Genomic DNA, 20609 nt, shown 5'->3' with positions numbered 1-20609 from the left:
CCATTGTTGTTCTCTGTATAATGTTACACTAGTCTGACATGCAAAACCGTTTTGCTTGCACTTAGACTAAGATGTAAAAGTTCAACTGAGAGAAACTTTACATTAGTATGCAGAGATGCTCATTATGATTTCAAACTTGGTGCAAATTCAGTTTGTTTAGGAGCTAAGTCAATTATTGATTTTGCATTTCAGACTAATATGAGTCTAGTATATGAGTTATACTTCTCATATGATAATTAAGCTTTTTACTCTGACAGCGGAAGAGGTGAGAAAACCAAATGGCCCGATTGTAAAATATTTAACTTGCAAGATAAGTTTGATTTTCATGAAACATAGTATAATTCAGCCTTGCCTTGCAACAAAGTTTGCATACTGTATGTGGTTGTGGTTTTCTGCTTTACTTGTTCAGAGGTGTTAATGGGCGTGGCATGTTTCTGTTTGGCCATGGTGTCAAACTCTTCCTGAAAAGGGTGGAAGGTCAAAAAAGACAGTCAGCTGTATGAAGGGAGGTGTAGTTTTAAGACTTCAAGTGTCTGCTGCAAAGAAATATGAGAGAAATGTATGTGCTTTTTACAAACGCATGGTAACCTTTGAAAATAGTATGATTGCTGCAATCCTTCTTACAGCTGTGCCTCATAACATGTACAAGTTTAAAATGCATTGTTCACTGTTCATCAGGGCCGCGCCCGGGTTAAGACGTGCATGTTTTCTGTTATTTTTTGCCTATTTGAATTATTGTCTTTGTATAATTCTGAATCTTTGAGTAAATCAAAACCATTATTATTTATTTATTATTTATTTATTATTTGGTGATTTTGATAAAACAAGTCTCAGAGAGGTTTTTTTCCCTAAAAATATTAAAATATCTTACATTTGTTGTAGTTTAGATATTAATAGCCTACTAGCTACCAGTAGCCTGGATGCCAGCCAAACTTAGCCCCGCCCACAACATTTTTAGGTCGGGCGGTTCGGTCTGGCCTCGCTCCATAGAGGAGTAAATATCCCTGAACAGAAACTGACCAATGAGATCATCAGGGCGGGCTTTAGACGATGACGGACAGATGATCAACAGAAACTGACCAATGAAATCATCAGGGCGGGCTTTAGCCGATGACGAACAGATGATCAACAGTACCGTAATCATCACATCATCAAAGGAGCTTGGATTATATTTACTCGAATCCTAAACGGAGAGCTTGTTTGTATCTGCATCACCTTCACTATTTCTCTCAGAAATGATGATCATGTTGGGTAAGTACTCTGTGTATCATTAAATTCTTTAATTTTTTTACAACACCGGCAAAGATCGTTTATTCCAGTGTGTGTGCAGACAGGGTTGCCAAGTTTTTACAACAAAACCCGCCAACTACTAGCCCTAAACAAGCGCTTCTCGGGGGGTTCTCCGGGGGAAAAATGGCGTTTGGGGGTAAAATGTGTGTTATTTTGGCAAGGTTGCTGCTAAAATTCGCACTCATGGGTCTATATATCACATAATAGTCGCTTCAACCCGCGGACATAGAAAACAACCCGCGGGGAAAAAAACGCAGACTTGGCAACACAGTGCAGTTGAGCTCTGTTGACATTTGACAATGCGTCGCTTCGCTGCTCTGATTCGTTGTCGGTCTATCCAATCGAGGTCTTTCCTGGTTTGGTTGAAACACGCCCCATAATCACAGCCCAATGGAGACTCAGACTCATATTCTGACTAGAGCTGAGGATGACCACGGCAGGCTAGAGGGGAGTGGTTATGGATATTCGAAACTAACCGTCAAACTAACGTGCCAGAGTGGAAGCCAATTTGCAGATTTGAATTAAAGATTACCACAACCAACTTTTTTGTTGTTGTTACTTGCACACTTAATTGTTCACCACAAAACTAGTAATGTGCTCTAATAAAGTAAATCGTGTCGATTTTGATTTCATGACGACTTTAAAGTTTAAAAAAGCTTGCTGAGATAGTCGATGTTAACGGTGTTACCGGTTAACTTGCCCAGCATGGCATTCAGATGTTTTTTTGTTTTTTTTTATAGGTTCTGTTAGAGAACAAACGCTACAAATAAAAACTGAACATACAGAATGAGCCGAACGTGGTTTGCAGCACGGACTAGCAGCAGGAGATTTAATCAGATTTAATTCATCATCATCATCATCATCATCATCATCATCATCATCAGCGTGAGGAGCTGACTGACAACCCAGCAAACACACAACGTTGGCACAACGTACTAAACCTTCTTACAACGTTGACACAACATGGCCAAAAGGTTGCTATAATAAATAAATATTAGTTTATTCTATTTTATTTATTTTTTACAAAATGTATCTGTATGTATGATCGCTCAGCACATGCTGTTATAATAAAGTTGAATTAGTTGAAAAAACTTGTATGTCATTTTTAGGCTAGGCTACTCTTCAAAAGTGTGTTGCAGGTGTTGATTATAATTAATTTACTGTTAGGCCCATAAATAGTAGGATAAACAATAGGCATATAAAAAGTATAATGTCTGAAATTAAAAATGAACCTCTATGGGGAATGGGGAATATAGCATTAAAAAAATAAGTTGTCAGAATGTTGTCTTGAAGTTGCTGAATGTTGCGCAACAACGTTGCTACAGCCCTGTTGCGTCTTACAATTCTACGTTGTTACAATGTTGCGAGCACGTCGACATGCGACGTTGCCATAGTAGAAATGCAACGTGCCACAGACGTTGCCACAACGTAGACGTGTTTGCTGGGAAGACAATGGCGGAAGATTTGGGTTCAAAACGACATGTAAAAGTGTCTATTTAAAGGAGTTTGTCATTGTATTGTTTTGTAGTTGTGTTTTTCACTAGGAAAAATAATGAGCCCACAATTCAAGCAATTGCTGCCCCCGAATTGGCGCTAATTCTAAAGTGAAAGTAAAATGTGCATGGCATTCATAATGGTGCATGTCCATTGGCACAGAGCAAGTGTTTCAGTTCCTTCTTTCGAAAGCTAAACTTCCGAAGGAAAGAACTGAAACACTTGGTCACACTCATCTGCTCCACACCGTTATGAATGTCCATACAGCCGTGTGCATTTTACTTTTACTTTAACAATTTAAAAGTGATGTGCAAAACAGATGAACAAAAATCACTGACACATCCCTACATGGGACAGTCTTTTGCACTTACTTCCTGTTGTGTGCACGTGCTTTCAAGTATTTGCAGGGCAAAAAATAAAATGGACAAAATAGAACAATGATTATATTATCATTACTTGATAGAGCTTAAAAATAGTAGCCTATCTATGAGTGCCTGGATTTCATAATGCTGTTAAACATGTTTGTTTAAACAAGTGGCTCAAGGATGATTGTAAGAAAGATGCACCCTTTTTTCCATTGTTCGATGGTTTTCATTTGGATGAGTTTTATTTAATCAAGAAATAGGCCTACATGGTTTTCTTTTCACAATCTCATTTCCCCAGAGCATTTGTGCCACTATGTAGGGTAAGATATATTTACTGGATAGAAATAAATCCTCTGGGTGGAAACAATGTGTTTTTTTGGCAGAACGTCTCTTTGATGTGTGTCTAATATAGTTGTAAAGTATATGTATTGCATTAAAAACAAGTCAGTACCACATCAGGGCAAGAACCCGTTATTTACCTCAGGATTACGGAGCTAAACTGATTCAGACGCGAAATAGATCATGACAGTACGTGAACAGTCGGAGGAAATCAAGAAATCAAGAGGGTACTTTTGATTGAGAAAAATCCGGAGAGAGTTTGCTATGTGTGTAAAATCTCTCAAAATATCTAGCATTTGTTACGGGAACCTGTAGGAGGCGCTGTGACGCTGTTCAGTCCGCCGGTGAAACCACTGAAGAAAGAGCGAATCTGGCGCTCTGAGACTGAGCTCGGTATGTGTTTAAGTTTAACCTGTGAATTTTAATGTAGTCGCTGTTCATCATTAAAAAACGAATTAAACACGATTTTACCAAAATAACTAGCTTGGGTATGATAGTATTTGTTGTAATAGTTACACACATCTTATCATTGTTTACATGTGTGTTTTCTGTGATATTTGTAATAAAACCATAACACATAATTGTCTAACACACGTAGAAACGAGTACAAGTATCACATATTATGTTTAATTTATGAACTCTGCGTTTATTAAATCCAGCTGTTAATTTAGGTGTTAAATGTATTATAATGGCACTCTTACAATATTGAAACTAAACATTAAAAACATGTTCATTTTTATATGAAATTGATATTTCTGAATATTCTCAGAAATTATAATCATTTTCTTATTCTTTGTAGTTCTGCTTTCGTTGATAATTGTAAAGTAATTTTGAGTTTGATCAGTCTATTATAAATGCATCTTTATAGTAATGATGTGTTTGTGTTCAGATGTTGACCATGAAAGCGCAGATGGACGTGATCTGCTGTAAATCAGTAGGAACTGATCTGTCCATGCTGGATATTGAGGATTTCATCAGTGAAATCTGTCAGCTGAAGAAAGAGGTGGCGTCACTGGAGGCAAAGCTGAGAGAAAGAGGAGACAAACCCAACAGAGAGGTTTGAGCCGCTCATCATTTCATCCTTCCATCCTTTAGCTCAATCAAACCAAAGTTTTGTTAGCTTCTCACTTCTTATGCACATCTCAAATTAAGCCAGCAGCAAAATATGCCATCAAATCACCAATATAACGATTATATATAAAGAGTTTTTTTAGTTTTCAGTAATGTCACAGAAACAACGTAAACTTAATTTTTTCCCCTCATGTCTCTTCATAAGACTTGGATTTGGATTAGACACTCGATTCATTATTTTTTACGATGCCTATATGAATTTTCTTTTGTTGATCTTTTAAGTTTGAGAGGAATAATGGACTTTAAATAGAGGGACAGAAATCTCACAGGTTTCATAAAGAATATCTTCATTTGTGTTTAGAAGTTAAACGAAACCAGATGAGGGTGAGTTCATGATGACAGAATTAAATATTTTGGGTGAATTATATTTATACCTTATAAACACAGCAAGTTGAACCTTGGATAAAACAACTCTATTGTGAATCATATCGTTTACATCAACGACACACATCGACGCATTTTAATATTGTGATGTATCGTGACACTCCTACAGCTGAGTAATGAGGCTAATATCAACAGGTTGATCTTTATTTGTGTTTATCTGTGATGTGTTTTTACAGGATCTGGAGAAGGTTTCTGTGTGTGTGACTGATGGGACAAAGGCTCAGGACTCAGAGCTCAGCCTCACTTTAATGTGTTATACTGACGCTCAGGATCATGGATCTGCTGATCAAACCTCTGACTGTAACGCTGGAGAACAGCAGATGCCACTGAAGATGTGCTTCGTCAAACTGGTGGACTGCAGGAACCTGATAGAGAGCAGAGGAGACGCAACCAAAGCAGATGAACAACAACAGAGCCAGGAGGATGATGAGGAGGAGGTGGAGGATGAGGAGGAGGTGGAGGATGGGAATGATGACGATTATGATTTTATTCCTGTAGGTATGTTTCTTCTATCTGTGATCTTTTGTTATGGCAACTCATGGTAGGAATTTGGGTAAAAATGTATACAGCAAAATCTTCTCAGAGTTGTCTACAGAGTGTTAAAGTAACACTGAAGCAGTGTTAGAGTTAATGTGATAATTAAGAGAATAATTAAGTGATGATTGAGCATTAGTGATAAACACCTGCTGTTAACAAGCAGAATCACTGACGGACAGAGAAACACAGGAACTACAACTGACTTCAGCCACAGCTTTAGGCCCTGTCCACACGAACACGGGCATTTTTAAAACCGCAGCTTTTTCTAAATGGTTTGGCTGTTCGTCCACACGCAAATGCAATATTCGGCAGTGTTGCCACAGTTACTTTGAAAAAGTAATCTGATTACTGATTACTCCTTTTAAAAGTAACTTAGTTACTTTACAGATTACTTTATTTTAAAAGTAACTAAGTTAGATTACAAGTTACTTTATTAGTTACATTCAGCAGTTGCCGACAACACACCTGCCGCCTCAACATAGAAATGACAACTGTTTTTGGCAACACACTTTATTGGAAGTGCATTTTTAACAGTAACGTCAATAATATATCCTGACTAGAGCTCTGCATTTATGCCCTAGCCTGACGGCCCCAACTTTTTTACGCCCCTTTTTTTAGGCTTCTCCTTCGTTTTATATTTATTTTGATTATTAAAATGAACAATGAGATGTGCTGTGCTGTTGGAAACAACATGAGACCATGATAGCTTGCGCCACTGTCAAGATATGGCTCGCGCAGGGTTAAAGAGTCCGTTTCTTCAGTGCAGCTGCTAGAGTTATGGCCTTTTTACAACTGGTTCCTTCATTCGTTTTCTCTGACCAGGTATCTATCTGATTGCGAAGTGACCAGGAGTAGGCCTAAATGCCTTCCGAGAGTCTTTCGAGACGTATTTAATTCCGATCACTCAAACAAACCAATTCAGAAGGTGCATGAAAGCATTTCAAACTAAACCGGACAAATGTAAATGTATCTGGTTGTTTAAACCACATGTGTAAATTTTACTCCTGGCAAATAATTAAAAAATAAATGTGTGAGAGCGTGTTGTGTTGTAGTCAGATAGATATGATAGTGCTACTGCAACATCGCTGCAAATGAGTAAAGCAAGCCAATGCAAATGGCCGTAAATGAAACTTTAAAATAAGTCACACAAAACACAATCATCTTCAATATAAATGAATGAGACTAATGATCTTACCAGTGCTTAGGTCCCTCTCTCTCATATTGCGATCTTTGAATTTGAAATGGGCTGCTGAATAAGGGTGTGTTCACACTTGTAGTTCGGTTAGTTTGGTCCGGACCAAAAAACAAAAACAAACATATAGTCCTGGTCCGCTTAGCGTTCACACGGGCATTTTTAACAGCGAACCTAAAGTTACCGAACCAAAGGCACAGGGAGACGCTCACAACCGGATTGGTCGGCTTATATGACTTAGGAGCTGCTTACCGAACATGCAAAACAACGCTGTGTGCGGATTACACGCGCGGGCATTTTATGCGTGTACATATGGCATTATTTTTTACCAGAGAACTCATGAAGAGCTCATGAAATGTTCACAACATTCAAAAAAACGCTGTGTGCTGGATTAAACGCGATCATTTTATGCGTGTAACACATATGGCATTATTTTTTACCAGAGAACTCATGAAGAGCTCATGAAATGTTCAGAACAACGCTGTGTGCCGGATTAAACGCGATCATTTTATGCGTGTACATGTGGCATTATTTTTACCCGCTGAGAACTCATGAAGAGCTCATAAAATGTTCAAAACATTCAAAACAGCAGCAGGATTTCCTCCGTTGTGCAAAAGAGACGGCCGTTCTGTCGTCTGTACCTGCTAATAATGGGCAGCAGGTCCTCTGATGAGAAGAGCCAGGTCTGCTTTTTGTGTTTGTTCTAGCATTTTCGAAACATGCTCGTCGGACCAAATATTGATGAGGCTCTTCCTCGTTGCTCTACGTTTGCCCTCTAACGTTAACGTTACTCATTTTGGATACACCGATCTTTCCGCGTCGTCAAATCAGCTGCATTATGCGTCGCATCTTGTGACATTACGTCCTGTCTTTGGTCCGTGTTGCGTTCATATATCAATCGAACCGCACCAGAGTTCGTTTGGAAGCGGATCGAGACCCATCTTTTTAGCGCTCTCGGTCCGCTTGTTTGGTGCGCACCAGGGTTCGGATGGCAGCGTTCACATATGTTCAAATGAGCCGCACTAACCGATCAACCGCACCAGGGTTCGTTTCAATCGAACCAAACATGACGAGTGTGAACGCACCCTGAAATGCTGGAATCTTTTGCTTTGATGTGAACTCCGTTAAATGAGCATATACCGCGGGAATTGAAGATCGGATTTATATTAATTTTGCTGAAGTGTAAGGTAGGCTATAAGACACCTGCATGTACTTTTATTTTATTTTATTTTTTTACATTGTGTAGCCCGTTTCGTTTTTTTTGAGCGCCGTTGCGAGCAGTAGGATAGCCTATCAGCCTGCCTCAGCTCGTCAAAAATGCCTTTGTGGTGGTATAACAACTAGCCTACTTTGTTTTTAAAGGGGGGGTGAAACACTCAGTTTCAGTCAGTGTCATGTCAATCTTGAGTACCTATAGAGTAGCATTGCATCCTGCATATCTCCGAAAAGTCTTTATTTTTTTAATAATTATATAAGAAAGATGCGCTGTTCCGAGTCTTTCCGAAAAAAGCCGAGCGGGTGGGGGCGTGTCGTGTGAGCGGAGCTAAATGATGACGTGTGCTCACTGCTGCTATTGTGTTGAGTCGAGTGCGTCGTAAAGCTGTGTCATCCCTAACAGCGGGAAAAAAACTTTATTCAAAATAAAAATATGGCTTTTAATCAGATACAGCCATACATCTATGATCCGGAATCAGACCCAGAGGCTGCAGTTGAACAGGAGCAGCAGCAAAAACGACTAGAGCAGGACGTCTCTATGTGGTACAAGTTATACACTAACTATATAATATGCTTAGCGGCTTGTGTTATTTACATATTTATACTTGAATTATATCGTCGTATTTTTGTCTTTGAAGGTGTACATGTGGGAAGTGCAGTTGTGCACGTGTGTGTGTGTGTTTACGCGTGGTTTGTGTAGACGTTAGTAAGCGGACTGGTTTTGCACGGCAGGCTAGTTAGTGTTTACATAGAAAGACACGGAATAGTAGCGCATTTGAATGAAGAAGCGCGCTTATTTAGTTCAACATATTTCCCCCCTCTTTGTGTATTGTTGTTTGGAGTGCTTTTACAATACACAAACATAAAGTTACACATATAGTGGCCAGCTAAACAAATGTACACGCACTACACATCGCATGCTCCATTGATCAATTAACTATACGTGATCATGTTTGGGCTACTTGATGAGCATAGGCAAAAACACAGACATTTGAAGCAGTCTCACTCACCGCCTGCGGTTCTAACGTTGGGACCTTTATCGTTGGGACTGCTCCATCCTTCAGCATTAGGCGATCGGGAAAATCCGGCGTCGAGCTGGGCCTTGTTTATGAAACAGTCGGCACCGAAATGCAGCGAACAGATATAAACATTCGCGCAACTCAGTTGCTGATCCGGAAAAGCAAATTACATCCACTGTTGCCTTAACGCGGGGTTTTTGGGGAATCTGTGCAGGACTGTCTTGGTCTGGCAACCAAAAACCCACTTTTTTGGTGACATTGTTATGTGCACATCACCTGTGCCGCATCCTACAAGCCAGCGCTTTGATGGGCGTAGCCTGTTGCTTTCGCTCTCTCCCTCTCTCTCTCTCTCACACGCTTCCGGTAGAAGAGCCCGTACGGCCCATACAAGGAAATTCCGCCCCCATTAACGTCAAAGGGGACGCATGATCTCAAAAAACTTGCCGAAACTTATGACTAACCGGAAGTAGTATTTTTGACAAAGAAATACTCCCATCAAACGTCCACCTTAACTTTTGAAACTTTGTCTATGTTTAGTATGGGATTCCAAGTCTTTAACAGTGTAAAAAGATCAGTATGCATGAAACAGCATTTCACCCCCCCCTTTAATGTCAGAGTAGTTATATTTCGTTTCGTTTCTTTATTAACCTTATTTAGAAAAATGTTCAGAGCAATTTTTTGTTTGTTAAATTAAAGATTTAATTTTTTTATGTGACGACCCAGTGAGTTAACCGCATGTTTAATAGTCTCTCAATCCAACTCTTGAATTGACTGACGTTTTTGAAAACTCCAGCCAGGGTGAAGATTTTTAGAAACTCCGGTTGCAGTGTTGTAGTGTAGATGGTGAAACTGGAGATTTCGGCTTGTGAAGTCGAAGTGTGCGCTAGAGCCCTGCGTGGGACTGTTTTCTTCATCCCGCGCCCGCTCGCGCCTGCGCCTGCCGAATTTCTGACCATTACCGCCCGCTCCCGCAACGTATGTGTTACACTCCTGCCCGCACCCGCAAAACTCTGATGTATGTAAAATAAAATAAAAAAAAGACAAAACACACAATAGGCTACATTCAAATATAATTTTGTTATATATAATTTTTCAAATATAATGTTAACGCCGCTTATATCACGTTTAGCCTACAGGTACATGTGCCGTTATCTCATTGTATTGCAGAACAAAGGCGGAATAATGCAGTAATACAAAATTGTAAGGCAAGTGTGTGAAGCTATAAGAGTCCACTTGGGCCCTGTACCATACAGTTACCCGTCACTGAGTCCAAAGTAAAGGAACTTGTAGAAGGGTTTAACCGAGCCCATGGCATCCCTCTGTGCATCGGTGGATGGGGCCCATGCGGAAATCAGGCAGCCAATCATAGCGTGGTTTTACGTTTTCATTTGGACAGATTATTTTTTTTAAACCGTGCTTGTGTGGATGCAATTGTCTTTTAAAATGGAGGAGGAAAATCTCTGGTTAATAAAATTACCTGTGTACTTGTGGACTAGGCCTGAGATGAAATCAACTGAAGATAGAAGAAGACATTAAATCTCTGAAGATCTCATCAGAGGATTAAACAACTCCACAAACAGCATTACCAGCTTCACACATTACTAACCAGACTGACTTTATTTCTGTCAGACATCTACAGAAGCTCTTATTGAGAATTATCAGAGGTTTAGATGTTGATGTTGTATTGAAAATGTTTGGTCACCATTATGTGACTCGTTTTCTACTTTTTTGGTTTGAGTTCGGTTTGAGGTCTTTGGAGCAGTGTTTATTGAAACATGTCATTTGTTACAAAGGAAGCCAAAAACAGTTTATCAGGTGGTACATATTTTATCCTCATAAGGTAGAATAATTCACTAATCTCATCATTGACCATAAGTGGTAATTTATTATTAAAGTAATTTATTAATGTTACTTTAACACTTTGTAGTGTGGGACCATATGTGCTCTGAGCAGAGTTGATTTAACACTGGGTTCACATTTTCACATTTATTTTGATACATTTTTAAGCTCTAGAAGTTATAGACGATATTATAGAATTATCTATGATGTTACGTGTAAATCATTAAATCTATTTGTGTTCATTTTAAGTTAAACATTTGAATACCTTTTTTTCAGATCCGAATAATGGTTCATCTACTTTTGAAGAAACAACCTCAAAATCAAAAGATCAGCCGGCGGCCAAGAGATACTCCTGCACCACCTGTGGGAAAACATTGAGCTCACAGGGACATTTAACAAGACATGAGAGAACACACACAGAACAGAAAGACTTCACCTGTGACCGCAGCTTTCCTACCTTAACAATGAGTCATAGGTCAAAAGAGCACAATGTGAAGAAGCAGTTTCGTTGCGAACGGTGTGGTAAGGATTTTTTCACCACTCCTTCAAATATGAGAGTTCACATGAAGACACACACGGGTGAAAAACCTTTCCACTGCGGTGAGTGTGACAAGTATTTCAGCACCAAAGGGAATCTTGATGCTCATAAGCGAACCCACACGGGCGAAAAGCTGTACAAGTGTTCTCAGTGCGAGAAGAGTTACAATCACAAACCCCATCTGACGATCCATCTGCGTGTTCACACCAAGGAGAAGCCATACCAGTGCAGCGAATGTGGGAAAACCTTTACAAACTCAAGTTCTCTAAAGTTACATCAAAGAATACACTCTGGGGAGAAACCGTATCAGTGCAAACACTGTGATAGACAATTCCGGCAAAAATCTAATTTGGTTTGTCATGAGAGGGTTCACACCGGAGAGAAACCGTACCTTTGCTCCGTCTGCGGGAAGAGCTTTTATAATCCAACTCAATTTTTATTTCATCAGAGAGTTCACACTGGAGAACGACCGTATCACTGTAGTGTTTGTGGGAAGAGTTTCAAGCAACACACTAACCTGGCCATGCACCAGAGGATTCATACAGGAGAAAGGCCATACAAGTGTTCCCAGTGTGACAAGACATTTGCCCGATCAGACGTCCTGAAGACTCATGAGCGAGTTCATACGGGAGAGAAACCTTACCATTGCTCCATCTGCGGCGAGAGATTCGCTTATTTAGGCAGTTTTCAGACCCACCAGAAGAAACATGCTGAAGAAAAACTGCTCCAGGATAATTTGTAGGGAGCTTTCGCACCAGTGGATTGTTTTCTTATTTCTTTAACTGTTGGTGGAAGTATCCGCTTTTTGGCGTGTTCGCCCCACAGTAACTGGGAATGATATTGGTTCTTGAAACGCGTTTTTAGGGAACTAAATTGTCCAATTCTTCTCCTGGATGCCCACTGTCCCGAAACGTTTAGCTCCATTCCAAGTTAAACACACCTGAACCATCTGATTTAGTCTTAGTAGCAATACTAGAAAATGACTGGCAGGTGTGTTGAATTTAAGTCTGAGATAAACTCTGCAGAACAGAATTTGGACACCTCTGCCATATTATCATTTCATCAGTAAATCATCTCATCCTGAAACTTTACATTGAGCTCTTTCTGCCAGTAGGGGGCAGTGTTACATTAAGGTTTCATGTTGTTTGGCAGTATGAATTGAAACAGACTCTGTGGATGTAGGCGTCTTCAACAGAGCAGAACAATGATTTTATCTTAAACATGACAGAACTTGAACTAATAAAAAGCCTATTTTTCTCCATCATGCCCTGATGGAGTTTTGGTTGCTTGCCACTGTCGCCTTTGGCTTGGTTTGCTCAGTTGGGGACAATAATATTTCGATTAAGTTTTCAACTAAATATCCAAATAAAGTTAATTACTAAATGAACTGTATCAGCTATATTACTGATCTGCCCACATTGCCGCTATATGATAAAATAAAATAAGCTGATAACATCACAGTTTTCTCCACAGCGACTGTACAGCCGAATCAAATTTTGTTGCAATATTTTCTTGTTTAACACTGTGAAGCTGCTTCACTGAGGCAGTTGCAACCTTCTTTTATTGTTGGCTGGTTTACTTTAGGATGAGTTTCATTTAATAAAGTAAGCTTGGTTTTACTTTTACACTGTGATTTTAATTTTCTATGTCATCTGTGTTCATCGAGAGAGCATTAGTGCTACCATGATAGGTAAGAAGTGAGGTGAGAGAAGTGTTAGCAACTTTACCTTCACTGCACATTTGTAGATGGAGGAAGTCTGTATACAGACACATTGGTCTCATGTAAAACTTGGCCACAGCTTCTTTTAGAAGTAATACTTACTGAAAAACATGGCACGTTAGGGCAAGAAATGAGCATTATGTACTGTTACATCTCCCTATTAAAAAATATGTCTAGGAGTAATAAGGTCGGTAACATGTATTAAAGTAAAATAAATTGAAATGAAAAAAGAACGGGTTCAGTTACTGATAAATGTATGACGAGATGAATCAGGCAGAGGCAGATTTAAAGTTTTACTCTTTTAGTAATTCCAAAAATCATAAATAAACCAACAAACACCCGGCTGATTTACAAAGTAATATAGTGATCATAGGAAAGAATATTTACAGAATATATATATAAAATAGTAAAACAAAAAGCGTGGGACTATGAGCGGTGCTAAAGCAAAGTAATCAACAAAACAAAAACCAACTCAATTATCAATGGAAGCACTTAACTATCTTAAAAATAAAGACAGAAATAAACACCTAAACCAACTAAGCTACACTAACTAACAAACATAAACACATAAGGTGGCAACCGCTCCTTACCTGGTGTGTATAAACAATTTCAAAGTCGTAACCAAAACAAAGTTTCAATACCAAAATATCAATCGGGCAAAGTAGTAACAAATGATCAAAACGAACGAAAGAAAACACGCCTCTCTCTTTCTCCAGTTGCTTCCAGGAACTGATCTGTCCATGCTGGATATTGAGGATTTCATCAGTGAAATCTGTCAGCTGAAGAAAGAGGTGGCGTCACTGGAGGCAAAGCTGAGAGAAAGAGGAGACAAACCCAACAGAGAGGTTTGAGCCGCTCATCATTTCATCCTTCAGCTCAATCAAACCAAAGATTTGTTAGCTTCTCACTTCTTATGCACATCTCAAATTAAGCCAGCAGCAAAACATGCCACCAGTATAACCTCTAGAGATAACAGCTGAGTAATGAGGCTAATATCAACAGGTTGATCTTTATTTGTGTTTATCTGTGATGTGTTTTTCAGGATCTGGAGAAGGTTTCAGTGTGTGTGACTGATGGGACAGAAGCTCAGGATTCAGAGCTCAGCCTCACTTTAATGTGTTATACTGATGCAGAGGATCATGGATCCGCTGATCAAACCTCTGACTGTAACGCTGGAGAACAGCAGATGCTGCAGACACCACTGAAGATGTGCTTCGTCAAACTGGAGGACTGCAGGAACCTGATGAAGAGCAGAGGAGACGAAACCACACCTGACGAACAACAACAGAGTATAAAGGAGGAGGAATTGAAGATTGGATTGAGGATGAGAATAATGATGATGACAATCAGAATAATGATGTTGACGATGATGACGATTTTGTTCCTTCAGGTATGTTTCTTTGTTTTTTGACCTGAATTAGCAGAATTATTATTATTATCGTAAAGATATCATGTGTTAGCCTGGGTAAACCCAGCCTGATCTGCCGGTGATTTGATTTCAGCCTGGAAACTCATACAATCATTTACTGCTCCTGTTACACTTTTGCGGGAACCAATCACAGACTGGCCTATCCATCTGGCGCTATTAGCGGGTTTAAAGGTCCCGTTCTTCGCGTGTTTTCGAAGCTTTGATTGTGTTTACAGTGTGCAATATAACATGAGTTCATGTTTCGCGTGTAAAAACAGTATTTTTCACACAATTGACTTATCTGTACAGCGCTGTTTCCTCTGTCCTAAACGGCCTGATGATTTCCTTGTTCTATGAAGTCCCTCCTTCAGAAACACGTAACGAGATCTGATTGGGCCAGTGCTTCCCGTGTTGTGATTGGACAGCAGCTTAGCGCACTTTGCCCGGAAAGATCCCGCCTCTTACCATAACGGGGCGATGCGAGCGCTGAATGCGCGCTCTTCTCCACGCGGGAGAGCAACGAGACCACGCCCCCTATTTTGCGTGATCTTGTGGGCGGAGCTTTAGTCAACAAACGGTTCTAGTGACGTCATCACAGCAGGAAGTGCAGCGGTGTAGTCCAAACCGGCCGCTTGCTGTAGGCTTTGAAAGGGAACTTCTGTTCAATAAAATATCTCGCTTGGCATTGAACTTTGAGCTTTATAATTTTACAGGTATTATTTATGCTATAACAGCAACATTTCACACTAACTAAAGTTTGAAAGATGGAATCGCGAAGAACAGGACTTTTAACACAATGACAGATGTGATGGGTCGTTCCCCAGTGATCACGCCTCTTGTGGTCTGATTGGTTGAAACACTATCCAATTGCGTACAGAGTTATTTGAATGATGCCAGTTGATTACGCCCTTTGTGGAGTAGAAAATACAGAGCAGACTCCCCAGACCAATGTTCAATTTTAAATTGATCTTGGTCGGGTGATAGCCAGACAAATCATGTGTAGTGATACCCATCACTAGCCTGACGTGGTCATACTCAATTCTAGTCAGAATATGAGTCTGAAACCGCTCCATTGGGCTGCGATTATGAGGCGTGTTTCAACCGAACCAGGAAAGACATCAATTGATGTGAAGAAAGAAAATTGATTTCTTTCCTGGTTCGGTTGAAACACGCCTCACAATCGCAGCCCAATGTTGCAAACCAATCAGAGCAACGAAGCGACGCATTGTCAAATGTTAACAGACAGAGCTCAGCTAACACTGTGTTGCCAAGTCCGCGTTTTTTTCCGCGGTTGTTTTCTATGTCCAAGGGTTGAAGCGACTATTATGTGATATATAGACCCCTAAGTGCGAATTTTAGCAGGCAACCTTGCCAAAATAACACACATTTTACCCCCTAAACCCCCTTTTTTTTCCGGAGAACCCCCCGAAAAGCTATTGTTTAGGGCTAGTAGTTGGCGGGTTTTGTTGTAAAAACTTGGCAACCCTGTCTGCACACACGCTGGAATAAACGATCTTTGCCGGTGTTGTAAAAAAATAAAATAATTTATTGATACACAGAGTACTTACCCAACATGATCATCATTTCAGAGAGAAATTTTGAAGGTGATGCAGATATAAACAAGCTCTCCGTTTAGGATTCGAGTAAATATAACCCAAGCCCTTTTGATGATGTGATGATTACGCTACTGTTGATCATCTGTCCGTCATCGTCTAAAGCCCGTCCTGATGATTTCATTGGTCAGTTTCTGTTGATCATCTGTCCGTCATCGTCTAAAGCCCGCCCTGATGATCTCATTGGTCAGTTTCTGTTGATCATCTGTCCGTCATCGTCTAAAGCCCGCCCCGATGATTTCATTGGTCCGAACAGTTTCTGTTCAGGGATAATTACTCCTCTATGGAGCAATGCCAGACCAAATTGCCCGACCTAAAAATGTTGTGGGCGGGGCTAAGTTCGGCTGGCATCCAGGCTAACCCATCACGATTTCTTTGATGAATATTGCCATTTTAATCACAATTTTGACACGCATGCACATTTTACATTCATCAATGCATTCAGTGTGAATTTGAAACATATTTGCGAAGTAAACTAATTAGAGCTTTATCAAAAAGATGTAACATGTCTCTAGAACAGATATAAGACTAATCAATAAGTAATGTTATAACAATGTTTACTACATGCTTAATGCTGGCAGCCTATGACTATAAATCATTATAAAAGACTAAGAATTTATTATAAAATATGATATTATTATTAGGGCTGGGACTTTAGCGCGTTAATTAAGATTAATTAATTACGTGACTTTAACGCATTAATTAATTATGCAAAAAAAAAATAATTAACCACACTTATTTTTGCACCGCGGAACGTTTTTCAATGAACGAGTTTCGACGGACTGATTATCCTGGAACACCAACTAGCGCTCACGAGTCACGATAACAACAAACCATGAGTGAACATGAACGAAGAAGCTGATGAGACTGCTTTGCTTGGCCCTGTGGATGGAAAATTTTGTTTTAAAAAACGAAAGAATGGAAGCGTCAACAAGAGCATGGTTGTGTGCAAGCTATACAACAGGGAGTTAGCGTATCACCGCAGCACATCGAGCCTCAAATATCACAAATATGCTTTTGCTAAACTTAATGGCAAACATTGCGCTGGTCTGCTGGACTGAAATAAATCAACAATATTTTGTTGATTAAGCTTATGTATTCAGTCATTATTCAATGGTATACTAAAAATACATGTGAAAAATTACTTCTCATTGTTCTCAGGTCAAATATTTATATGCAATTAAAATGTGATTAATTTTGATTAATTAATTACAAAGCCTCTAATTAATTAGATTAATTTTTTTAATCGAGTCCCGGCCCTAATTATTATAAAAAGTCTTAAGTATCTTCATTTTTAATGTGACAACAAAAAACATTCCATGATTTTTCTCCACATAATGGACTTCAATGGGAACCAGTGGTTGAAGGTCCTAGTCAATGCACTTTCAGACGAAGGGCTTCGGAGGTTTGCAAGATCCCAGACGAGGAGTAGGCTCTGACCTAGAAAAACCATCAGACATTTGCTATAAAAAAATGTATACAATTTTTAACCACAATTGTTTGTCTTGTGCTGCTCTGTGATGCATCAAGCATTATGGAATCACGTTTGAATGGTCACTTTGGACGTAGGTGGAAGTACCGCTTCTGTTTCATTCATACTGGACGCCAGATGGCGCCCTGGCACAGAAACTCCACATTTGCCTCACAAAAGTATTAACATTTTCAGAACATCCCTAATGTGATGCTAACGCTGTAGCTGAATAAGAAGAAAATTAAACATGAAGACAACAAATGCAAGACTGCAGCAATATATGGTGTATTTGACTTCTTCTAGCCTTCTCTGGTATTTTTATAATAATAAAGTATATTATAATGCAATGGAAATCGAGTATTTATCATAAAATAATATAGTTTGCCTCACTCTGTGATAAGAAGCCACATAAGCTCACAGAAGGACATTTCAAACACTCGACTGACTTTGTTCACTAATATGCAAATATGAATTAAAATTAAAATCTCAGCCTTTGCGATGTCTTAATCTCTAAGCCAAATGTTGATTTTCTTTTGTTTGAAATCGATTAATCGCGCAGACCTAAATTGATGTGGAGCAGCATTTGTGAATTCTGGCAATTTGAGACACTGAGAACAGCATATCATGAGCTGCACAAGTGTAAAAAAATCACTGAGATTAAATATCACATCAGACTTTTACAACACTGCTTTTACAGTTTGATAACTGCACTATATCACAATTTTAATTTTTAGAAGTTATAGAAAAAGTTCAAACTTTTAAGCCCATTTTGTTCCTTTCAGATGGCACCGCTGGTTCATCTTCTGATGGAGAAACTGCCTCTACATCCAAAGAGCGACGGACAGTGACTGACTGTGGAAAAACATTCAGCAAACGGGAAAATATAGTGAGACGTCAGAGAAAACTCACAGAACAGAAAGACTTCACCTGCAGGATATGCAACATCAGCTTCCCTACCTCAGAAGAGAGGAGACTTCATTCAAAAGAGCACAGCGTAGAGAAAGAGTTTCACTGTGAACAGTGCGGGAAGGATTTTTTCACCACTCCTCTAAATATGAGAGTTCACATGAAGAGACACAGCGAAAAGACTTTCCACTGCAGTGAGTGTGACAAGTATTTCCGCACCAAAGGAAATCTTTCAAAGCATAAGAGAATCCACTCGGGGGAGAAGCCGTACCAGTGTCTTCACTGCGAGAAGAGCTTCAACCTGAGATCAACTCTGAAAAACCATCTGCGCATACACACCAATGAGAGGCCATACAAGTGCAATCAATGTGAGAAGAGCTTCAACCAGCGAGCCCACCTGAGTAAACATCTGCCCATACATGCCAATGAGAGGCCGTACAAATGCCATCAATGTGAAAAGAGCTTTAACCAGGAATGGGGTCTGAAGAGCCATCTACTCACACACACCAATGAGAGGCTGTACAAGTGTCCTCACTGCGAGAAGAGCTTCAACCTGAGATCAACACTGAAGTGCCATCTACTCACACACAGCACTGAGAGGCCATTTAAATGCACTCACTGCGAGATGAGCTTCAACCAGAGATCGAATCTGAAGAAACATCTACTCACACACACCAATGAGAGCCTGTCCAAGTGTCCTCACTGCGAGAAGAGCTTCAACCTGAGATCGACTCTGAAGAACCATCTACTCATGCACTGCAATGAGAGACCATACAAGTGCAGTGAATGTGAAAAAACATTTACAAACTCAACATCTCTTAAGTTACACAAAAAAAATACACTCTGATGTCAAACCGTATCAATGCAAACACTGTGAGAAACGTTTCCATCATTTGACTCACTGCAAAACCCATCAGAGGATTCACACTGGAGAGAAACCGTACCTGTGCTCCTACTGCGGGAAGAGCTTCGCTAGTCCTTTTGCTTTCAAAATGCATCTCAGAGTTCACACGGGAGAAAAACCTTATAAATGCTCACATTGTGACAAGACTTTTGCTCAGTTAAGTTCCATGAAGATCCATGTGCGACGGCATAAGCGGTCTAAAGTCACATAAAAAAAATACACTCTGAGGAGAAACATTATCCATGTGAACACTGTGATAGACGATTCCGTCTCAAATCTTATTTGGTTTGTTATGAGAGGATTCACACCGGAGAGAAACCGTACCTTTGCTCCACCTGCGGGAAGAGCTTTTATGATCCAATTCACTTTAGACTTCATCAGATGATTCATACAGGAGAAAGACCATACAAGTGTTCTCAGTGTGGCAAGACATTTGTTCAATCAGATGTCCTGAAGGTCCATGAGCGAGTTCATACAGGAGATAAACCTTACCATTGGGGCAAAAAAGTATTTAGTCAGCCACAAATTTTGCAAGTTCTCTTACTTTAAAAGATGAGAGAGGTCTGTAATTTTCATCCTAGGTACACTTCACAACTATGAGAGACAGAATGTGGGATTTTTTTTTTGAGAAAATCACATTGTCTGATTTTTAAATATTTTATTTGCAAATTAGGGTGGAAAATAAGTATTTGGCTAAAAACAGAAGTTCATCTCAATACTTTGTTATATACCCTTTGTTGGCAATGACAGAGATCAAGTGTTATCGGCAAGTTTACACAAGATTTTTACAAATTGTTAATGGTAGTTTGGCCCATTCCTCCATTCAGATCTCCTCTAGAGCAGTGATGTTTGGGGCTGTCGCTGGGCAACACAGATCTTAAACTCCCTCCAAAGATTTTCTATGGGGTTGAGATATGGAGACTCCAGGACCTTGAAATGCTTCTTACGAAGGCACAGGCAGTGTGTTTGTGATCATTGTCATGCTGAAAGACCTAGCCACGTTTCTTCTTCAATGCCCTTGCTGATGGAAGGTTTTTACTCAATCTCATGACACAAGGCCCCATTCATTATTTCCTTTACACAGATCAGTCGTACTGGTCCCTTTGCAGAAAAACAGCCCCAAACATGATGTTTCCACCCCCATGCCTCACAGAAGGTATGGTGCAACTCCGCATTCTTCCTCCTCCAAACACAACAAGTTGAGTTTTTAGCAAAAAGTTCTATTTTGGTTACATCTGAAAATT

At 39.7% G+C, this 20609-nt stretch overlaps 2 protein-coding genes across 2 annotated transcripts; both read left to right on the top strand.

Moving 5' to 3' along the window:
* Window positions 1-3807: 3807 nt before the first annotated feature.
* On the top strand, window positions 3808-17797 carry LOC137072687 (zinc finger protein 25-like). Its single transcript, XM_067440607.1, has 6 exons — window positions 3808-3881; window positions 4378-4545; window positions 5180-5501; window positions 11082-13908; window positions 14106-14453; window positions 17751-17797. Exons 2-4 carry the CDS (start codon window positions 4378-4380, stop codon window positions 12083-12085), a joined length of 1494 nt encoding a protein of 497 aa, XP_067296708.1. The 5' UTR covers window positions 3808-3881; the 3' UTR covers window positions 12086-13908; window positions 14106-14453; window positions 17751-17797.
* LOC137073706 (zinc finger protein 724-like) lies at window positions 13804-19879 on the top strand. The gene is made up of 3 exons (XM_067442408.1): window positions 13804-13908; window positions 14106-14352; window positions 18338-19879. Exons 1-3 carry the CDS (start codon window positions 13804-13806, stop codon window positions 19306-19308), a joined length of 1323 nt encoding a protein of 440 aa, XP_067298509.1. The 3' UTR covers window positions 19309-19879.
* The last annotated feature ends 730 nt before the right edge of the window (window positions 19880-20609 follow it).

This window comes from Pseudorasbora parva, chromosome 4 (assembly GCF_024679245.1).
Source record: "Pseudorasbora parva isolate DD20220531a chromosome 4, ASM2467924v1, whole genome shotgun sequence".
Lineage (NCBI taxonomy): Eukaryota > Metazoa > Chordata > Actinopteri > Cypriniformes > Gobionidae > Pseudorasbora > Pseudorasbora parva.
The sequence above is the reverse complement of the archived record's forward strand: the minus strand, read 5'-3'. Positions and strand labels throughout refer to the sequence as shown.

Bases quoted from the DNA above. Each gene is read 5' to 3' on its own strand.
- LOC137072687 (XM_067440607.1), top strand. From the start codon at position 4,378: ATGTTGACCATGAAAGCGCAGATGGACGTGATCTGCTGTAAATCAGTA. The intron at 4,546-5,179 runs GTTTGAGCCGCT...GTGTTTTTACAG, and splicing joins GAGACAAACCCAACAGAGAG to GATCTGGAGAAGGTTTCTGT. The intron at 5,502-11,081 runs GTATGTTTCTTC...CCTTTTTTTCAG, and splicing joins TTATGATTTTATTCCTGTAG to ATCCGAATAATGGTTCATCT.
- LOC137073706 (XM_067442408.1), top strand. From the start codon at position 13,804: ATGCTGGATATTGAGGATTTCATCAGTGAAATCTGTCAGCTGAAGAAA. The intron at 13,909-14,105 runs GTTTGAGCCGCT...TGTGTTTTTCAG, and splicing joins GAGACAAACCCAACAGAGAG to GATCTGGAGAAGGTTTCAGT. The intron at 14,353-18,337 runs GTATAAAGGAGG...TGTTCCTTTCAG, and splicing joins ACCTGACGAACAACAACAGA to ATGGCACCGCTGGTTCATCT.